At 35.3% G+C, this 19,720-nt stretch overlaps 2 protein-coding genes across 4 annotated transcripts; both read right to left on the reverse strand.

The window, feature by feature from the left end:
• Positions 1 to 452: 452 nt before the first annotated feature.
• LOC18428236 (HAD superfamily, subfamily IIIB acid phosphatase) lies at positions 453 to 5,681 on the reverse strand. Its single transcript, XM_006837272.4, has 3 exons — positions 4,916 to 5,681; positions 4,489 to 4,698; positions 453 to 754 (listed from the first exon to the last, which is right to left on the reverse strand). Exons 1-3 carry the CDS (start codon positions 5,422 to 5,424, stop codon positions 577 to 579), a joined length of 897 nt encoding a protein of 298 aa, XP_006837335.1. The 5' UTR covers positions 5,425 to 5,681; the 3' UTR covers positions 453 to 576.
• A 4,327-nt stretch (positions 5,682 to 10,008) lies between these two features.
• LOC105420195 (phosphatidylglycerophosphate phosphatase PTPMT2-like) lies at positions 10,009 to 16,741 on the reverse strand. 3 transcript variants are annotated; one of them, XM_088856210.1, is made up of 7 exons: positions 16,658 to 16,741; positions 13,438 to 14,083; positions 12,719 to 12,841; positions 12,252 to 12,345; positions 11,833 to 11,915; positions 11,624 to 11,713; positions 10,009 to 10,662 (listed from the first exon to the last, which is right to left on the reverse strand). In XM_088856210.1, exons 2-7 carry the CDS (start codon positions 13,645 to 13,647, stop codon positions 10,258 to 10,260), a joined length of 1,005 nt encoding a protein of 334 aa, XP_088712336.1. In that variant the 5' UTR covers positions 13,648 to 14,083; positions 16,658 to 16,741; the 3' UTR covers positions 10,009 to 10,257. The 3 variants fall into 3 exon arrangements, with proteins under 3 accessions (XP_088712336.1, XP_088712338.1, XP_088712337.1); XM_088856212.1 differs by having other exon boundaries at positions 16,542 to 16,741; XM_088856211.1 differs by having other exon boundaries at positions 16,515 to 16,741.
• Positions 16,742 to 19,720: the final 2,979 nt, after the last annotated feature.

A 19,720-nucleotide genomic window follows, 5' to 3' on the forward strand; every position in this document is an offset into this window, starting at 1 on the left:
GAACTCATGGCCTCACCGAGGGTATGACCCTTGATATATCAAAATGTCAGACTAGTATTCACATATCCGATCCCAAATAGTTGGGAAAAGGCTTTTGATGATGATGACAAAATTACTAATTTAGTAGAGTCAATCAATGTTAGGGTATATCTATCTATATATTGGGATTGTATACTATAATAGTGTTTACCTTTAGAACATGAGAGTGATAATAACCACTAATTGTTACTATAAGGCTGTTTACCTTTGGTACAAAAATGCCTAGCCATTTGATGTGGAATCGGGTGGCTAGGGGTATTTCCCTTCATACACGTTGGAGAAAAAATTTCTCAAGTTTTAAGTGCACCGGGATGGCTCCAAATACTTGATTTTATATTAGACAGCTAAGAGCGATTGTGACTTTCTTATGCTGAAAGTGAATAGTACTAACATGTTTGTCTACTTCTTCTAAATTTTTCTAAAAAAAATGCATTAATGATAAATCAAAGTTCAGAAGAATACTGAAATGTGTACGAGGCAAATACACAGTTGGGTTGAATCAATATCTGCAATGAGTTGAGATAGGCAACTAAAATGTCATGGAATATAATACATAGGATTTGGAAGCTTGAAAGATCGGATGGCCATGGAAGAACCTAGTAGGTCACTCCATTGATCTCCAGAGTTTCCGAGGATCCGAAATCCTTCTTTCTCCATCTCCATTCTCTTCTCTGACTTGTAAAACACTGCTGATTTTCCTTGGTCGGCCGCACCCCTACACAACAAACATGCATAAAAATCATGACTCTCTTTTGTAGAAGCATAGCTATAAAGACCTCATGACTACCATAAATTATCATGATCTCTTTCTCTTTTTTTTGAATTATTTAATTGTGTATGCATTTATGTATTTAATATATTTCTTTTAACTTCTAAACTTGCTCTTTACTCTGTATAATTGTGATAACCACCTTTCATCATATGTTAACTAAGAGTCGAATTCAAGAGAATTGTGGAGATTGGAGGTTTAACCATAGCTATTAGGATCAGATTTGATAAAAAAAATCGGTCAAGTCATAATTAATGTTTGATTAGTTTTGGCCAGTTCAACTGGCTAGCCTTGACCAGTTTAACTGGTCAAACAAAGTGTGCGACTTTTTTTTTTCTAATATGTTATATATTTTAAAACTATTATTCATGTTTTTTTTAATATTTTTAAAATCTGATCAAACCAGTTCAACTAGCGGTTGAACCAGTTTTGACTGGACAAGAATCGGTTCGATAACTAGTTGATCCGTGTCTATAAATAGCTGCCTATAAACATGGACTACTTACTCCTTTTTGTCAAAACACAGGCAATTACAAATAGTCCTAATCTCAACCAACGATTTGCTTAACAATTATTTTCCTTATCTGTAACCCTCTCTCTACTCTAATGGACATCTCTCTCTCTCTATGCTATTATTGCAACTGCTAATACTACAACTACCCTCTTTTATTTGCTAGATCAGATGGTGCATAGCTTTAATTAGATATGGCAGCCCTATGCTTCTCCTTCCCTCTCTTGGCACTGTAACTACCACTACAATTACTGTTTTTTTTTTTTTTTGCTAAATTTGATGAAGAGTAGCTTTAATTAGATATGTAGGCCTAACCATGGTAGGTCCTTGTTACGAATAAATAATGTTTGAGAATTCGGATAAGTGGGTGGAATGTCCACTCCATAGATTTGTGAGGATTGCCGAATCACAAATCCAGAACGGTTTGAATTGGCGATTTAAAAAAATTAAGGGTAGGGGTTGGAGGGATCTATGAAAATTTTAAGCTAAATGAAAAAGAAAAATAATACGAAAGGTTCTTGGAACCAGTTTGGTCCCGGCTGATCTTGGTCTGCATCAATCATCCTCGATCTGGATCATTAGGTTTTCAAACACTTCAAATAAGTACAACCAGAAAAGGGTGGAGATGTACCAAAAAACCCTTTTGTAATCAAAATTTAAAAATTCTCTTATACTTCATCATTTGCACTAAGAAAATTGTTTCATGCGGGCTGGACCGCATATATAGAAATGCAGTCCAAAAAGAGTAAAGCATCCATCTTAAAGATGGATGCACGTTGGTGTTCCATTTAAAAACAATAGAAACTACCTGTCCAAATGTTTTTCTACTAGAATTATTATTGTTAGTTTTTAAAATTTATTTATTTTTTCATATTCATGATCTCCATGTTAGAGATTACATATCCTTAAAAATTAAGTCTTAAAATCCCTCTCAAAAATAGATTTTTTAAGAAGCCCGCATTTCTACATACACGAGCTTGGCCGTATAGAAACCGGGTCCTTTGTACTAAGTCCCACTTTTTTAGAATATAAAGCATATTTTACGTCAATTCTTTTTATTATTCATCCGGTTAAGCTTAAAGGTGAAAGCATCCATACCTCTCACTATCACACATTTTAAAAATATAAAAATAAGTCAATAATAAAAATAACCAAGATACCCCAACAAGTTTCATAGGTATTTTGGTAATTTTATTTCTTTCAAATATTTTTCCTTTTGTGTGTTTTTAGATGTTCATGATTGGTAAGAAGTATGAAACATATAAAGAAAAAAAATTAAAATATACTATATACTTTCAAAAGTAGGACTTGATTATAACATGACTGCTTTTAAATTTAAAAAACTATAGGATTTTTCTATAAATTTTTCAAAAAAGCACATAGAGTAAAAAAAATAGGAATTGAGCATAACATGACTGTTTTTAAATTTTTAAAACTATAGGATTTTTTTGTAAACTTTTTAAAACTATAGGATTTTTTTGTAAACTTTTTAAAAAAACGCGTGCACACACATAATTTTAGTATGCCAAACTCGAATTTTCTCACACAATGTCCAGTCAACATCCACACAAGAGGCCTAAAGCATTACTACAACTCCATGGACCACAATCTCTATAGTCACTATCAATGACCACAGAACTTGGGCATTTACCTCTTAGACTTTGCAGTAAAAATTTCACTGATGGTGATATCCCTGAGAGGGACCCTATGTTTAAAGCTGGTTGGCCCCTAGCTGCTACATGGGGATTATTTGCTAATTTTCATCAACTTGAATTCATTCTTTTAGTAAACTTCATTAGGTGTATATTACCAATAATTTACATTTGACTAATTTGCCAATAATTATTTAGTCATGAAAGAATCTCTATAGGTATCTTATAGAATTAGTTAACAGAAATATGGTCAATTCATTTATTATTGGGGTTTCCCACTCTCTTATTTTTATTAGCATCTCATGCCACATTCATGGGATTTTACATGCATCTTTTAATAAGCTTCCTAACATGGACATAGGTGTTTATGATTTTTTATGCATGTCATTATTTGAAAGACAAGATATTCGCATCTGACACTTTAGAAACTTGTACATTTGTTAATATGTATGATGCTTTAGTATCACTTAAAACCCCACCTCGTTAGTTTTCCTAACCCTCGTACATATGTTCAACGTGGAGACTTGTATCCGTGGCTTTGTAACATAAGCACCATGTGATTTACTTTCGAACAACTAGTGTCTTTCTCGTTGCGGGTCATATGAATTTTGGAGTCGGTCATAGTTGGTGAGCCTTATATGGTCGATTTGGGAGGTCATTCTCCCGCATATGGAGAATATTAAATTTTTTTTTTTATCATTTTAACTTAACAAAAATAAAAATATAAAAAATAAGTTTAGAAGGGAATTGGGCGATTCAACCAATCTATTGTCCAATTCGCAAACAAACTTACCAAGCTCTTTGTGTCCAACATAGTGAATCTCCCCTAATTGTAAGGAATTGGGTTGGGGTCCAACCCTTTCGACCTAGATAGGCAACACCGACAATGGGCCAGGCCCTAGCCCGACCATAGTATCAATAGGGCCGGTCTAGGCCAGGACCTGGCCAACAAGGCCTAGGGTCAATCCTGGCCCTGGCCCTAGCCTGGTCATAGTATCAATAGGGCCAGTCTAGGTCAAGACTTGGCCAACAAGACCTAGGCTTAGTACTTGCCTTGGCCCTATTTGGATCAGGTTAGGCCTGGCCAAATTTTATCATATAAAATTTAAAGGAAAAACTAAGAAAAAAGATCCAGCCCAGGCCCAACCCTTCAGCCATGTTTTACGGCCCAGGCCTTAGGACAAGGAATGAGTGATTTTCATATATCTCAACATCTGTATCTGTTAGCATGTCCCATGTATGGGATTTCACACATTTACTTTGTATTAATTAAGTTATATACAATGAATTATGAAAAAAGTTTATATAAGGATGCTGCATTACTTCTAGTAAAAAATCTAATAGATCCATGTAATTAGAGAGAGAGCAACAGAGAGGGGTAGGGGTGGCAATGGATCCAGACCCGGCTCAGTACCCAAAAGGACAGACTGAGTCCAGGTCTGGATATAGGTTAAAAAATTGGACCTAGTGGGTCGGATCCGGTGTCTGGGTCCCGCCACCCCTAGAAAGAGGATTACCTCATTATAAGCCTATCCCAATTTTGAAAGCCAGAATTTTGCAAATTGTGGATTGTCGTACTCCTCTGGCTCTCACTTCTCCCTGTCAACAAGAACACTTTGAAACCCATCTCCAAAACCTCCTCATATAACTTGAGAAATGGAGATATTGCAGGAGCCTCAGCCAAATCCACCCATTCATCAAACTTATTGCCATTGAAGAGCTCCAAACTGCATCAAACCAAATAATATCTCAAAATTGTGAAAAATGTAGAGAGAGAATAAAGTCTCAGAATTGTGAAAAAATTTGGAGAGCGAGACCAAAATTCCCTCTTAAATTTCATAATATCCAAAACAAAACCATTTCAGAAATCTAGAGAGAGAGAAGGAGAGAGATTGAGAGGAAGCCCAAGGAACCATTTCAGAAATCTAGAGAGAGAAACGTAACCCGAAGCCATTCTCTTCATAATAAACCAGATTGGAGAGCAATGTCTCGTCAATATCGAATATCCAGGCATCCATCCCGTCTTGCCCTAATTCCACGTTCCTCGCAAACGCCCCTGCCACCTCTGCAACCATTTCAAGATCAGACCTGTAACCCCTCTCACTCATGTATTTCTTCACAAACCCCCCACACTCAATTGGCACAACCTTCCATGACTGCAAATTGTTGGTTTCCACTGCAAATCTCCAGCTCTCACAGTACAACCTCACCCTCTCTCTCTCTTCTTCCTCACTTTCTCTCTTTTCTTCCTCTCTAATCTCATCGAAAATTTCGATCTTTTTGTCCACTCCCTCTCTGCTTTCTTGATTCCAAGCCTGGTCTTCGAGTATGGGTCTGGGTTTTAGGGAGAGAGCGTTCGAGGAGGCGAGAACTGGGTTGGGTCCTAGAGAGAGAAAGAGAGAAGTGAAGATGCAAGAGATGGCTAAAAAGGGGAGAATTCTCAGAGGATTCATGGCAGGAAAAGGAATGGGTTTTTTTGGTGAGATGGGTTTGTGGGGAATTTATTGAAAACTGATCCCTTAAATAGAGAGAAGAGAGAGAAAGAACAGAGAAGAGAGAGAAAGAGAGAAGAATCTGAACAGGGTTTGCAGTAGGTTGTCCTGAAAGGGAAATATTCTTTTGTTTCTTTGGAGCATGGAAACAAGGCGTGGGTTTTGAGCGAGGGACATGGAAGACATAAGAACGGCCAATGAAAAAAGTGCCTGTACTAAGCTCCTGCAAGAGCATATATTGTATATTTATTGCCTCGGTTAGAATACTTATTCCATCTAAAATTTGAAACCACCTAGAATGTTTTTTTTACAATAAAAAATAAATTTTGAATTTTTTAATACTTAAAGGAAAAGTTTAAATAGAGCCGAGGCTCTAAACAAGAGACTACATCAAAAATTTCACAAGAAGAGGTTATTTTGAGACCCAAATATGTTCAAATTGATCATCTCGTATGGATATGCATCGACATGAGAAAAAAAATAGATTTTAAGTTTTGAAAATAGTGTATTTTGTAACATATTTTTAGACCGTCAATTTTCAAGATTTTCAAGTGTTCATAGATCTGTCGATCTATACTATTTTTAAAGCTTTAAACTTTATAAATAAATATACAAATATATTTTAAAGCTATCACAAAGATTTCCAATATTAAAACCATATTTCTCGACACTATTTGAAGGTAAGCTCTTAATTTGATTGTTTAGAGCCTAGTACAAACCGCACCAATACTTAAATCACACCGTGTGAAAAATGGATAGTCTTTATTAAGTCTTGAGATGAGAATTGAGATGGATAACATAAGCAGTAGGTTTAGGAAAATTTAGACTTATCAGGATTTGTATAGCCGATTCCAATTAATTGAAAAAAAATTGATGATAATATAGTACTTTTTAAAAAAAAAAAGTTTTTGTTTGAATTACTCTATGGGTTGTCTTATCCCTAAAATTTGGGGTTCTAAAAATAATCCAAAATTGGGTATTACTTGACAGAGTACACATATAGTATACTCTTGCAAGAGCATAAAATATTTTAGGATGCATAATTATTTTTAAGAGAGAAGAGAGAGAACGTGATATCCACCGTCTATGCTTTATGATGGACGGTAAGGATCATGTAGGGTGGAGAAAGAGAAGAAATGACGTGACAAAAACTGCAAAAAGTTATTATAAGGAATCAACCTTACGTATAAGTCTTCCCAAAAATTTATTAAAAAAAATTGTTTTAACTTTACTGCGATAGTGTTGGTAAGGTCTGGACCGGACCAGGTTTTGAACCTAGACCCGATGTTTTGGATCCGAGGTCGGGTCTACCCAATGAGTTTCGGATCTGATCGGGTCCATTGCCACCCTTTTGTTTATATGAAACACGAGGTCTGTGACTATGAGTTTCGTTTTTTTTTTTTGTTTATGTCCCCTTTTTTGTACCATCATATACCTATATTATTGACAATATTTACAATATTGGACAACATTTATGAGTACCCACATTCTTTATTATTTTCATGGAAATATCTATGATGGTTCTAAAATAAATTTTTACCACCGATTATAAAATTTTTAGCTTAAAAAATAATATAGATCTTGTAAATCCGTGAATACTTGAAAATAAATTGTCTATGTATTACGTTATAACATACACTAAAGGCTCATATTTATGATAAAGTTTGGAGGCAAGCCTCAAATACACTAAATGTCCGGAAAGATACTACAATAAGCATCCCGAATGGATCCGGATCTAACACTAACTACATTTAAATGCAATATAAATAAATGTTTATTATGGAGGTGGTTTATACAAGGAACCACATTAAATGATCAAAGTAAGGTGTACTTTTAGATTGTGCTAAAGACATAGTTTTAGTATCAAAAAGTTTATGCAGTGACCGAAAAATCTATTTTCACTCCTAACTGTGAAACTTCAAACTTAGTAAATGATACAAATCGAGCATAACTATAAACAATTATAAATATTTGAACAATGTATTATTGGATGTATTGTTTTGAAAATTTGAACTTATTTTTTCATATCCATATATCTAGAGATTGACATATTCAATTGAAAGATTTTCTAACATCGGAACAGCTCTTTTTAGTTGGTTTTTATGGTCAGCGTCACTTTTATAAAATAAGAATGACACATTATCTAAGTTTCTCCTTTATGATATATGTATTTAACTTTGTTGCTCTAAGTAAAAAACATATTGTTCATACTTCTCTCACCATGTCAATTTTAAGATAGCTCATCTCACACTTGTAATAAGACATACATCATACTATATAATAAGACTTGGAAATATATATGATGAGACTATTTACTTTTGATACAAGAAGGCTGTAATCATTATTGACTGATAGATTTGAAATCTAATGGTTGAGGATGTGTCATTGTTCAGACACAACATCCATAACAAAATTTCTCGAATATTGGGCTCAAATTTGATTGTTTAGAGCCTCGGCTCTATATAAATTTTTTCTTTCATCTATTAAATTCTACATCTAATGGCTAACAGTGATTGTGACTCGTTTATCTAAAATAAATGATCTTATAGTGTACAATTCCATAAAACATACATCATATTATATATAAATTCAACTTTAGTGCTCTAAATAAAACATTAATTATTCATAGCAGTCCCACAGTTTCAATTTTAAGTTAGCTCATCTTACATTTGACATATATCAAATTCAGAAACCGGTGTCGGTGTCTAGGTAACATAAGACACTGCACTTTGAATAATGTCTATTCAGCATACTTATTCCGTTGATAATATCTACCATAGTGACCTATTATTATGTTGCCATATCCAAAACTCTCTGTTTTTTAAGGAAAAAGTTTATACAAGTGTGAGGCTCTAAAGAATCAAATTAGGGCACACCTAAAAATGTTTACTAGAAGAGGTTGTTTGGATGCCCAAATATACTCAAACTAATCATCTCGACCTCAAGATGCATTGACGTGAGAAAAAAATGGATATAAAGCATTTTTGGATCGTCAATTTTCATGTTTTTCATATATATGCTTAATCTACACTATTTTTTAAGCTTCAAATTTTATAACTAGAGCTAAAAATATATTATAAAACTATCACAAAGATTTCCAGTATTGAAACCACATTTCTTAATACTATTTGAAGGTGCGCTTTACTTTGATTGTTTAGAGCGTCAGCTTTATACATATCACCACATCCTCTTTTTAATGGGAAAAGTTTACATAGATCCTAGGCTCTAAACAATCAAATTAAAGCCTACCTCAAAAATTTTACTACATGCTATATTAATGCCCAAATATACTCTAATTGATCATCTCGACGTCAAAATGCATGGACATAAGAAAAAAATGGATTTCAAGTTTTGAAAATACTGCATCTTGTAACATATTTTAAGACCGTCAATTTCAAGTGTTCATAGATCTACTCCATTTATAGTATTTTTGAAACTTTAAATCTTATAATTAAAAATAAAAACATATTTTAAGGCTATCACAAAGATTTCCAATATTGAACGATACTATTTCAAAGTGGGCTCTAATTTGATTGTTTAGAGCCCCTGCTCCATACAAACAGCACCCTTTTTAATATATAGAAATTACCAGCCTTTATTCATCAAAGAGGACCATAGTACAAAGCAATAAAAAGCAGTTAATTACAGTAAACAATATGCCACTAGAATATTAATCTAAAAAACATATCTTTTCCACTACTTTTAATGAGACCATAAATCCTCATGCCTTTTTCCACTGCTTCCAATTTTCCCACTACTTCCGAATCTGGTTTTGAGCCTACACCTTCTCTTTTTGAGCTTATCCACCATCCACCACCATTTTTTTTATCTCTCTCACGAATCCTCAAATCTACACTTCAGCTTTTGGGATGTACCATCCGACATGAAAGGGAAATGCATCCACATTTGAGTAAAGACTTCCAGTTATTCATTCATAATAATGCTGGTTTAGTTTGGAATATACACAAGGAAACCCTCAAGAAATCAAAAATAAACTTCCCCCCATAAAAGAAAAAAAGAAAACCCAAATAAAGGCAGAAAGTAATACAAACAATACAACAAAATAAGACTTCAAACTCTCTCTTTCTAAGACCCAAAACCACCCAATCTCCTCACTACCAAATACCCAAAAAAAAAAACAACAGATAGAAATACAAAACACAAACAAAATAAGAATTGAACTACCTGGCTCTCTCTCAACAAAATGAGAGTTAAACCTACATCTGTGAAAAAATCTCTCTCAACAAGGAGGAAATACAAAACAACATGAACTCTCCTGTGAAAAAAAGGAGAGGAAATACAAAACAAAATAATCTCTCTCTCAAAATGGAGAAAATACAAAACAAAATAAACTCTCCTGTGAAAAAAAGGAGGAAATACAAAACAAAATAAACGTTCCTGTGAAAAAAAGGAGGAAATACAAAACAAAATCATATCTCTCTCTCTCTCTCTCTCTCTCTCTCTCTCTCTCTCTCTCTCTCTCTCTCTCTCTCTCTCTACAAGCACAATAAACCAAAGTGGAAAAGCCAAAAGAAGAGGTCCACAAAACAACAACACAACAATTGATAGAGCTCTTCTCCAGTGTAGCATCAGATAAGTTGCCAAATATACACAGCTTTGATAAGACCTCAATGGAAAAGAAGACTCGAAGACTGACTAGACAAGAACTCTCTTCCCTAACAAGCCCTTGTCAATACTTTATTTAACCTTAAATCCAAACATATATGTACACACACAATGACCAGAATCAAGGCAAAATACCAAAACCCCTCTCTCTACCTATCTTTGCCCCAACTAAAACACGGGTATGTCCATCCCCTCCATGGCCGGGTTTCCGGCCAATTTTCCAGCCATGACAAGCTTTTCCGGTGAGATCTTAGCACCTACTCGACACCCAAGCCAAAGGGTGGAGAACCTCACCAGCCCAACTCCACTAACTGCACTTCGAGCCACGAGACGAACCCTGCATGCTAGGCCTAGCTCTGCCCACAAATCGTTACCTACGAGGCCTGCTTGCTCAGGCCCGTAGCCTTCAAGGTCTGAGTCTGTCACTAAGACAATTGACCGGTCACCCGATTCTGACCAGTTATTGCTGGATTCCGGCAAGTTGTCTAAATCTGATGATTCAGCAAGAAGAGAGGCAGGGGTTTTGATGAGGGGCAATCGATTCACACGACGCCGGTGGTAGTCTTGGACTGCCTGCAATTAAGACAAAGCACCTGCTAAGCTAAATCAAGATATTGCATGAGCTCTCTCTCTCTCTCTCTCTCATCTGTGCCTCCTACCTTCTCCATTCCTCTCTCAACCCACCTCCATTCCCTATCCTGAACTTTTCAATTTTTTTTTCTATTTGTAAGATTACCAATCTTTCAACATGAACTCTTTCCCCTTGTCATTCTCTCCAAATGCCTCCCACTCCAGGATTTCTCTCTCATACAGGTTTCATCGTTTGAACGTTGAAGAAGGGATTGTCTACAAAGAGACCATTTATCTCTTGTATATGGAAGTCACAATCAATCTCAATCATTAGATGTCAAATTGGATGGCTTGAGGTAAGTCACGAAGTCTAAGAAGTTTTTGTTTTGAACTTTGCCTATTCAATGACACAACCATCCATTTCGAAATTGAAGGCATAAGAATGACTGTGACCTCCATGTACAAAAGATAGATGGTCTCTTTGTAGACAATCCCTTAATTTTAACCCTTCATAACAAAAGAAATCAATGATTTTTTTTTCTATCATTAAAAATCCACGATCAAAATTATAAGTTATAACTAGAGCTATTTTTACAATTAATAATTTATGATAGATGATTAAAAATACATTTATTGGGCAATTATTTAGTGGGATGCTTAATAGATACCTGAAACCAAATATCCCAACTTCCTATTATACTATATATGTTCCTCACCCCCAAACCTCCACCCCCCCAGCCCCCCCCCCCCACACACACACGCACACAAACAAAACATAAAATAAAATTTGCAGAGAAAAAAGGGAAAATTTCAACCACATTAAACAAACAGGTAAAAAAAAGAAGCAAATAATCTGACAAATAATCTGAAAATAAAGCAAATGAAAGGATATAAAAAAAAAAATCAAGTGCTTTCTCTCCATTCCTTCCTTCATTATTTGATCAATAAAGATGTCTTGCTATACCTGCCATTGCGATGCAGCTAAAAGAACCCGGGGCCTGCTTGATCTCACATACTCAAAGGCAGCAGCAGGTGTCATCTTCCTATGCTCTACCTATAAAAACCAAACATCAGAAATTAGTTTTTTGTAGCACATCCTCCCTCTCTCTCTCTCTCTCTCTCTGTCTCTCTCTCTCTCTCTCAGTTGTATTATTGAAAAGAAAGAGTAGCAACCAGATAACATAACACGATGGTTGTACTGCGCCCACGACCGGCCTTACAGTGAACATAAGTTGTTTTCCTGCATGAAGCATTCCCTTCCAGAAAGAAGGAAAAAAATGTTCTTGTTCAAATACAATATACAGACAAAGCAACATCTATGAGAAAAGAGATAAACAATTGCATAGTCCATGCACAAAGAATCTCCAGCAAAACTTCTTATACAAAACTCTCTCTCTCTCTCTCTCTCTCTCTCTCTCTCTCTCTCTCTCACACACACACACACACACACACACACACAATTGCACGAACAGAATGGCACTTTCACAATCCGATGTAATTTATCAAGACCAAATATTTCAGCAACAAATGAAACCTCTAATCTAAATCAGAAACTGGGTATAGAGTAATAAATCAAGAAAAAGTACACTTACTATGGATGAAGTCAACAGCTCGACAAATATCAGAAAAAGATGGAGCAAAGAGATAATCTCTTGTGGGGATCACCAGATGGTCTATGTCATGAGCCTGGAGAGCAAGACATTAGGAGAAACACATTAAAACCATAAAGAATCCACTCAGTGGTAACATTCTCAAAAAAAAAAAAAAAGAATCCACTCAGTGGTGAAATCTCAATGTTAATTAGATCTTTCGACTTGATTACAGATACAGAAGATCATAAGACTCACTTCAAAAGTATGAAGGCTTCGAAGACTTGGGAACTCTTCAACAAAATTCATAACACAAGATCATCAATGATAGAAATTATAGGGAATTCTTAATATGAAACCAAGACAATTATTGCAGAAGGCATCAAAAAAATCAACCAAGCAAATATCTTGGTTGCATATTATGTCCCAATCATCGCCAATTGAAAGTACTAGAGATGAGCAATAATCACCTTATACAGAGCGGTAGGGACCAAAGTTTCATATGGCTCATTCAGGGTGATGACTCCCTGAACTCCAAGTTGTTTTAGACGTGGAACATCTTTGGGAAATGGAACGGCACCTAACAGAATATACTGACAGATGACATGTTAGTCTTGCATAAAAAGAAATTAGGAACTTAACTCATACAGAAGACAATGCATGACAAAACATATCGGGCATAAATTTTTTTGAAACAAAACTTATCAGGCAGAATTCTATCGACTTTTTCAACATTCGATACTTAATAAGATACATAATAAGAACATGCCCAATTCCTCTGAATTTACAAATAAAAGCATAATATTTGTTCCATCCACAATTTGGAAATCCATGAAACCCCACCCAATTAACTCCTTTGCAGTAGTAAAACAATAACATAAGGAGAACAAGGGTAACGTCATATATCCAGATGTAAACTTGTTCCTGTTGTTAATAGTGAAAACATATAAATGTCATTGTTTGTTTGTAATTTCAATCATTTTGTACTCAGATACTTTAGTTATTACCACTAGCGCATGGTTAATGAGCCACACTGGAATATCCCACAACTTAATGCAATCATATAAACTCAAATCAAACATGAAAACAGAAAATCAAAACCCATTTCATGTTGACCATTTGGAAGCAGAAATAGTTCTTGATTGAACTACATCGAAATTGAAAATTAATAATGAGCCAGCAAACCAACCTCGTCAACCTCATCCCACCATCGAAACTCCGCCTGGATCATATTGCGAAAGACATTGTATAACAATGTTGGGTAAAAAAGAACACGAGCCCCGGCTCCAACTAACACTCTCTTGGCATCTAAACTATTCTCATGACGAATAATAGTATCTTCTACAGACTTTAGACTTCCTATTTCAGTCACAGCCTCTTCCAAATCTTCGATATACATGCCTTTTGCAATAGATTCTCAAATAATTATCTGAATAAAGAAAACTTAAACTAACACCTTACCCCCAAAAAAAAACTAAGATCTACCAAGAAAACAATACACCTATTGCTTGATCTTCTTCTATATCATAATGCGACCAAGATATCTGTATCCTCAATTCTATCCATCATATTGATATTGATCACTTGTTTTTGCATGGTTGAAAATGCAATCAAGTATTAATCAAAACCCATCACAACTATTTGACCAAAAGTCCAATAATCATGGAACTATATCATACATGACTTCTGCACTAGTCTTCATCTCTTATGTTTTCTACGGAACCATGAATCCTTCAGATATTCCTTGGTAGAGCCCAGGCACTTCATCTAGAAACACTTAATTAGAATGTTTAAACAAAGGCCTGTGGATCAATCAACCATAGCCTGTAAAGCTCCTGCAGAAAAAACTAAGTTTAACATATCAGGAAATCAAAAAAGAAAAGCTAGTGCAGAATGAAAATAAAAATAATAATAATAAATCCGAGGCTATACAGCTTCACTCTTTTTGTTTAATGAGACATAACATGGTTTCACGTCAAAGAGGCCATAACCTTAGCTTCTTCATGGAACCAAATTGAAAATTCACAATGAAGTTGCCAAAAAAGAGCTACATATACCATGGTCACTCAGAACCTGATTCTCTCAACTCAAGAAAAATATATAAAATACTGGGCTCAGATGACGACGGCGACAATGACGACAATGATGATGATAATGATGACGATATAAAATATTCCCAACTAGAAAACTCTTCAATCGAGGAATAAATATGAAATAAATAATTGGAAAAAGACACAAGAATTAACAACTCAAAAGTGCTAGGAAACCAGACAATCAGATAGAAAGGCAGTAATCTGGTTAAACAACTACCTATGTGGATATCATGGCTAAAAAAGATAAACTTTTTGAAGCCTCAGAGTTCATTAATTGTTCATGGTTCTCAAGGATTTGATATAATACAGTTTCTCCCCATTATTAACCCTCACAAATCTTCTTTAGTTTTCGAAAATCTTGATTCCTCCTTCTGAACCAAACAATATTCCAAAACCAACCAGAAAAGAATTGAAGTATCAGAAAACACGCCAGAAACATCCAACTGGAAAAAATAAGTTTTCATGGAAAACAAAAGCTAAGTTATTACCTAAAAAATCTACACTTAAGAATCTAAAAAATAGCATTTACTGAAAAAAATCGAAACAGGCCTCAACTTTTAACCACAAAACCATCTTATTAACATAAACTGACAAAGAGGACATACTTCTAAGAGAGAAAAATGAGAAGAGAAACTCAGTGAAAACTATGGTGATCTTTTACCATGAGATGAAATCATACATGGGTTGAACCAGCAGAATAATCCACAACACAAAATCCAGTATTACTCTAAAATTCCCAAAAGTTGGACTCATTTTGTTCAAAATTTCCAAGAATTCCAAAAGTTCTCATAAATATTCCAAACGCATCTAACGCCAAAACTCCACAAGAGGCAAAAAATCATATCACCAATGCATTACATGCGCGCTATATCACCAAAACAGAGAAGCAATAACAATCCCTCAAAAATTTCTCAAACTTTTCAAAGACCTTATCACCATCCAAATGCAAAAATCTCATATTACATAACTGGAAGTCTGGAAATCAATCAAACTTACAATGTAGAATCAGAACAGGAAGACTTAGAACCTCACAATAACAGGGATGATTTTCTGACAAACAAAATTTCAATAAATGCCATTATGATAAAAATTGCAGATATAAGAAAAATCTGCATGATATTTCCCAAATCAAACAATGTCTATGTTACTAAACCTATAATAGAAATTCCAACAATTTTGGTAACGGAAAAATACCTTGGTTCCACCATCAAAATAGAAAAATGCCATAATGGCAACCAGGAAAACCATCTGGTTCTTTTTTTTTTTTAATTGGCCATCTGATCACTAGAAAACAACAATCTCACTGGAAAACCACAGGTTTTGAAAAAGAAAATAAAATGGTAATTTTATAAAATAAAATAAAAAAGAAGAAGTAAATACTAGTACAAGTGAGATATTAGGAAAACGTGGACACTTCCATACCCATTGAACCAGAAGAAAGGATGACTAAAGATTTCAATAGAAGGACGAATGAATATTTCAATAGAATTATAGGAAAAGAAGTATAAATGGATAACGAAACCTCAATGATCCAAGATAGTAACCATGAATTTTCCTAAAAAGTGCAGGAAAAAAAAACATTATTTCCAAAATAACAAAAATGCTCATTCAATTCATGAGATGAAATCCAAATCAATCGAATCAAAGGAGGAAATTCAACCTCCAACAGTTCAAAATTCATGATTCCACCAACGCATGAGATGAATCCAAATCAATCGAATCAGAAGAGGAAATTTACCCTCCAACAGCTCAAAATTCACGATTCCACCAACAAAATCCAATAAGCCCTAACCCAAAATTAATCAATTTACCTTCAGACTACTCATGTTCCTCAATCCACGTAAAACAACACAGATTTTGAGAAAAAATTAAAGTTATTTCTCATAAAACAGGTTACAGATTTGAGAACAACTTCGTTGATACTTCACCATGTGAAATGAAATAAGCATCAAACAAGCCAGAAGAAAAATAAAAGGAATACAATACAAGGAATAACAAAACCTTCGCATCAGCGAATAAAATACACATTCCAAACAATCCTCATTCCCAATCTACAAATCTTAAAATTCCAAAAAGATGACCTGAAAGCAATCATATTGCAAGAAGAATCACATGATATAACCATCAAAAATGAAATATATTCGCTTTAAACAAAGAGATAACAGAAAAATACCATAAAATATAAAAAAGGAAATATTACAGAAGAAGCTGAGAGATTCTCCATTATATCAGTGGAAAAATACGTCACAATAACCAGAATAAAATGGCGTTGATGAATCTGATTTTTAGAGTGAGAAATATAAAGAGATTGATGACCTTTAAAGCGATTCGTTTGGTCCACCATGGCTCAACAAACCCTGAAACCGAAAGGTAAGCTCTCTCTCTCCACAACCACTCCCTGTTCCTCGAACGAAGCAATTGAATATTTAGAAAGAAAAAACTATTTTACCGTCGGTCAATCCGAACAATAATGTTAATGACAAAAGCATCCTTTATACAATTATACTTTTACTATAGGGCAAGCCAATGATTTAAAGAACTAGACTCGTCGAGTTCGACTCGGGAATCTACAAACCCGTGTCGATTTCAGCATGAAATCAAGAACTGCCCGATTTTAGAGCAGAACTGTCGGTTCTCACCTGGTTCTAGAGCAGAACTGCCGATTCCCACCCAGTTCTGTCCGGTTCTAGCGGTTCTTATTCGTTTCTAGCCTCAAAAACACCTCTGTTCGGTTTTCGCGGTTCTTTCTTCAAAAGCACCTTTGTCTGGTTCTAGCGGTTCTTTCCCTGTTCTAGCCTCAAAAGAACCCCTGTTCTAGCCTCAAAAGCACCTTCACACGTGTGTACGCGCCTCAAAAGCATCTTCACACACGTATACACGTCACGAGTGTGACACGCACCAGTGATGTGTTTCAGACGTACTCTCGTCACGATCGTTCAAACCTGTAGAGTCCTCTCTCCCTCTCTCCTCAAAAACACGTTCCCGATTCTAGCCTAGAGTCCTGTCTCCCTCTCTCCTCAAAAACACTTTCCCAGTTCTAGCCTCAAAAACACATCGGTTCTAGCCTCAAAAGCACCTTCACACGTATGTACGAGTCATGTGTGTGACACGCACCAGTGATGTGACACGCACCAGTGATGTGTTTCATACATACTCTCGTCGCGATCGTTCAGACCTGTAGAGTCCTCTCTCCCTCTCTCCTCAAAAACACCTTCACACGTCACACTCCCACACGTGGTTCAAGCCTCAAAAACATATTGTGCGACACACAACTCAAAAACACCTTCACACGTGATACTCCCACACGTAGTTCAGGCCTCAAAAACATCTTCACACGTGTATACGCATCACACCACTCCCACTCAAAAACACCTTCACACGTGACACTCCCACATGTGGTTCAGGCCTCAAAAATATCCCACACGTGGTTCAGGCCTCAAAAATATCTTCACACGCACACCACTCCCACATGTGACACTCCCACACGTGGTTCAGGCCTCAAAAACATCTTCACACGTGTGTACGCGTCACACCACTACTCCCATATGTGCTACACATGCAACACGCACATGCACACGTGCATGTGCACGGATGCCCTAGTGTTTTTACACTTATGTTTATCTTCCAATTACATAGTTATTTATATAACATATTTGAATACTCATCCTTCGATGTGGGATAATTCCCAAACATCATTAAATGAAACCATAATGTAAATATATACTATTAATAGGCAATTTTAAACATATATGTTAAGGAGGCATGATGGTTATCACTAATGTTATTTGCTTTGACTTCTCAAATTCGAATCTCCCCTTAGGCCATATAGTAGTTATCCCTTATTGAGCTAATTTTTGTTCCCCCTTGGGCATATAATAAATTAAAGTGTTATTTTCAAAATTTGTACGCATTTTATTAATTTTTACATTGATAACCAAATCTTTTATTTTATTTATTAATTTTTACATTATAAATCATGCAATGTACTATTTTTCTTATAGTTGTCTTAGATAATATTATAAAATATTTTAAATTTGTTATTATTTGTCTAATAAAATAATTATATAATGTAAACTAATAATTATAATTTCAGTATATAATATTATAATTAGTTAGGTTGTAATAATTTTGGATTATAGTTAGTTAGGCTGTAATAATTTGGGTTTCTTTAGCGGATTAGGGTTTTTCGCCAAAACAAGATTTTAATGGCCAATCTTTCAGTGATTTAGTCTACTCTTTATTGTAGTCCATGTATAATTATATATTTTATCCAAGATAATTCTATGATTTTTCTTTTATGTGAAGCAAATTTAATACTTAAGTTTATACAGGGAAAGAGCATCTCTATATTCACAAATTGATGAAAAAAATGAAATTTAATAATGTAGTACACTCATTTCTTATTGGATTCCTAAAAAACAACATTTATAATGAATTTTAATAAATTTTTTGGATTTTTTTGAAACTTTAATCTGACCGATTCAGCGGATTCCCAATCCGGATAGCCGATTCGCCGATCCGGATCGGTTTTTGAGGTGCCCGATCAGGGTCACCGATCCACTTTTTAAACCATTGGGGCAGGCCATGGGCTGACATCTAGGACGGGCTAGGCCTTGGGCTCACATCTAGGGCGGGCCAGGCCCGGCCTAAAAAAGTAGGGATGGGACCACAAAATGTGGCTTGACGGGCCGGGCCTCAATGAGAATGATGACAGAATCGGCCTTGCTTTTTCTTTGTTTTTGAACTTTCTTTATTATTATTATTATTATTAAGCTCAACCTAGACAAGGCTAGAGCCCATTCGTCATTGTCCAGGCTAAGCAAAGGTAGAGTCCACCCTTTAAGGATACGAGCCGACCAAGATCGCGCTCGTTGTCAGCCCTGCTTTTAAGGTAAAAATTTCAAATTACACATGAGATATTCAATATTTAACAATTTGTCTGTGTATCTTTTACCTTAATTTCACATTGTTAAATTGTTGAAAAAGTATGTGTATTTTTTAAGAGTAATGATCCTATAGGACCCTCCCCCACCCATGTGTGTAGGACCCCAAAGGATCACCATTAAAGTTGGCACACTCCAGAAAAGTTATCACATAGGTGTGGGACTTGACTTTTCTAGAGATCGATACCAACTTTAATGGTGATCTTTTGGGGACCCTACACACATGAGTAGGAGAGGGTCCTATAGGACCATTTCTCGTATTTTAAATAATAAAAACACTTCTCTCTCTATACTAAACAATATATGACAAGTGGGGTGCATAATTGGGCTTTGATTCCCATCCGTGGCCATGTAGGCCCAATACCAGGCCCACAAAGTAAGTATCGAAATGGTTTTTCTGTTCTGATATGCTGAGAAGATACCATTTTTGTTATGG

Source organism: Amborella trichopoda, chromosome 13 (genome assembly GCF_054954075.1).
Source record: "Amborella trichopoda isolate Santa Cruz 75 chromosome 13, AtrichopodaSantaCruz75HAP2 v2.0, whole genome shotgun sequence".
Classification (NCBI taxonomy): domain Eukaryota; kingdom Viridiplantae; phylum Streptophyta; class Magnoliopsida; order Amborellales; family Amborellaceae; genus Amborella; species Amborella trichopoda.

Excerpts from the sequence above, each read along its gene's own strand:
- LOC18428236 (XM_006837272.4), bottom strand. The coding sequence starts at position 5,424 with ATGAATCCTCTGAGAATTCTCCCCTTTTTAGCCATCTCTTGCATCTTC. Across the intron at positions 4,699-4,915 it reads TATGAAGAGAATGGCTTCGG|TTTGGAGCTCTTCAATGGCA; the intron begins GTTACGTTTCTC and ends GGTTTGATGCAG. Across the intron at positions 755-4,488 it reads TGGGATAGGCTTATAATGAG|GGGTGCGGCCGACCAAGGAA; the intron begins GTAATCCTCTTT and ends TTTGTTGTGTAG.
- LOC105420195 (XM_088856210.1), bottom strand. The coding sequence starts at position 13,647 with ATGTATATCGAAGATTTGGAAGAGGCTGTGACTGAAATAGGAAGTCTA. Across the intron at positions 11,916-12,251 it reads AGCTGTTGACTTCATCCATA|GGAATGCTTCATGCAGGAAA; the intron begins GTAAGTGTACTT and ends TCTTTCTGGAAG. Across the intron at positions 10,663-11,623 it reads TAGCTGCATCGCAATGGCAG|GCAGTCCAAGACTACCACCG; the intron begins GTATAGCAAGAC and ends TCTTAATTGCAG.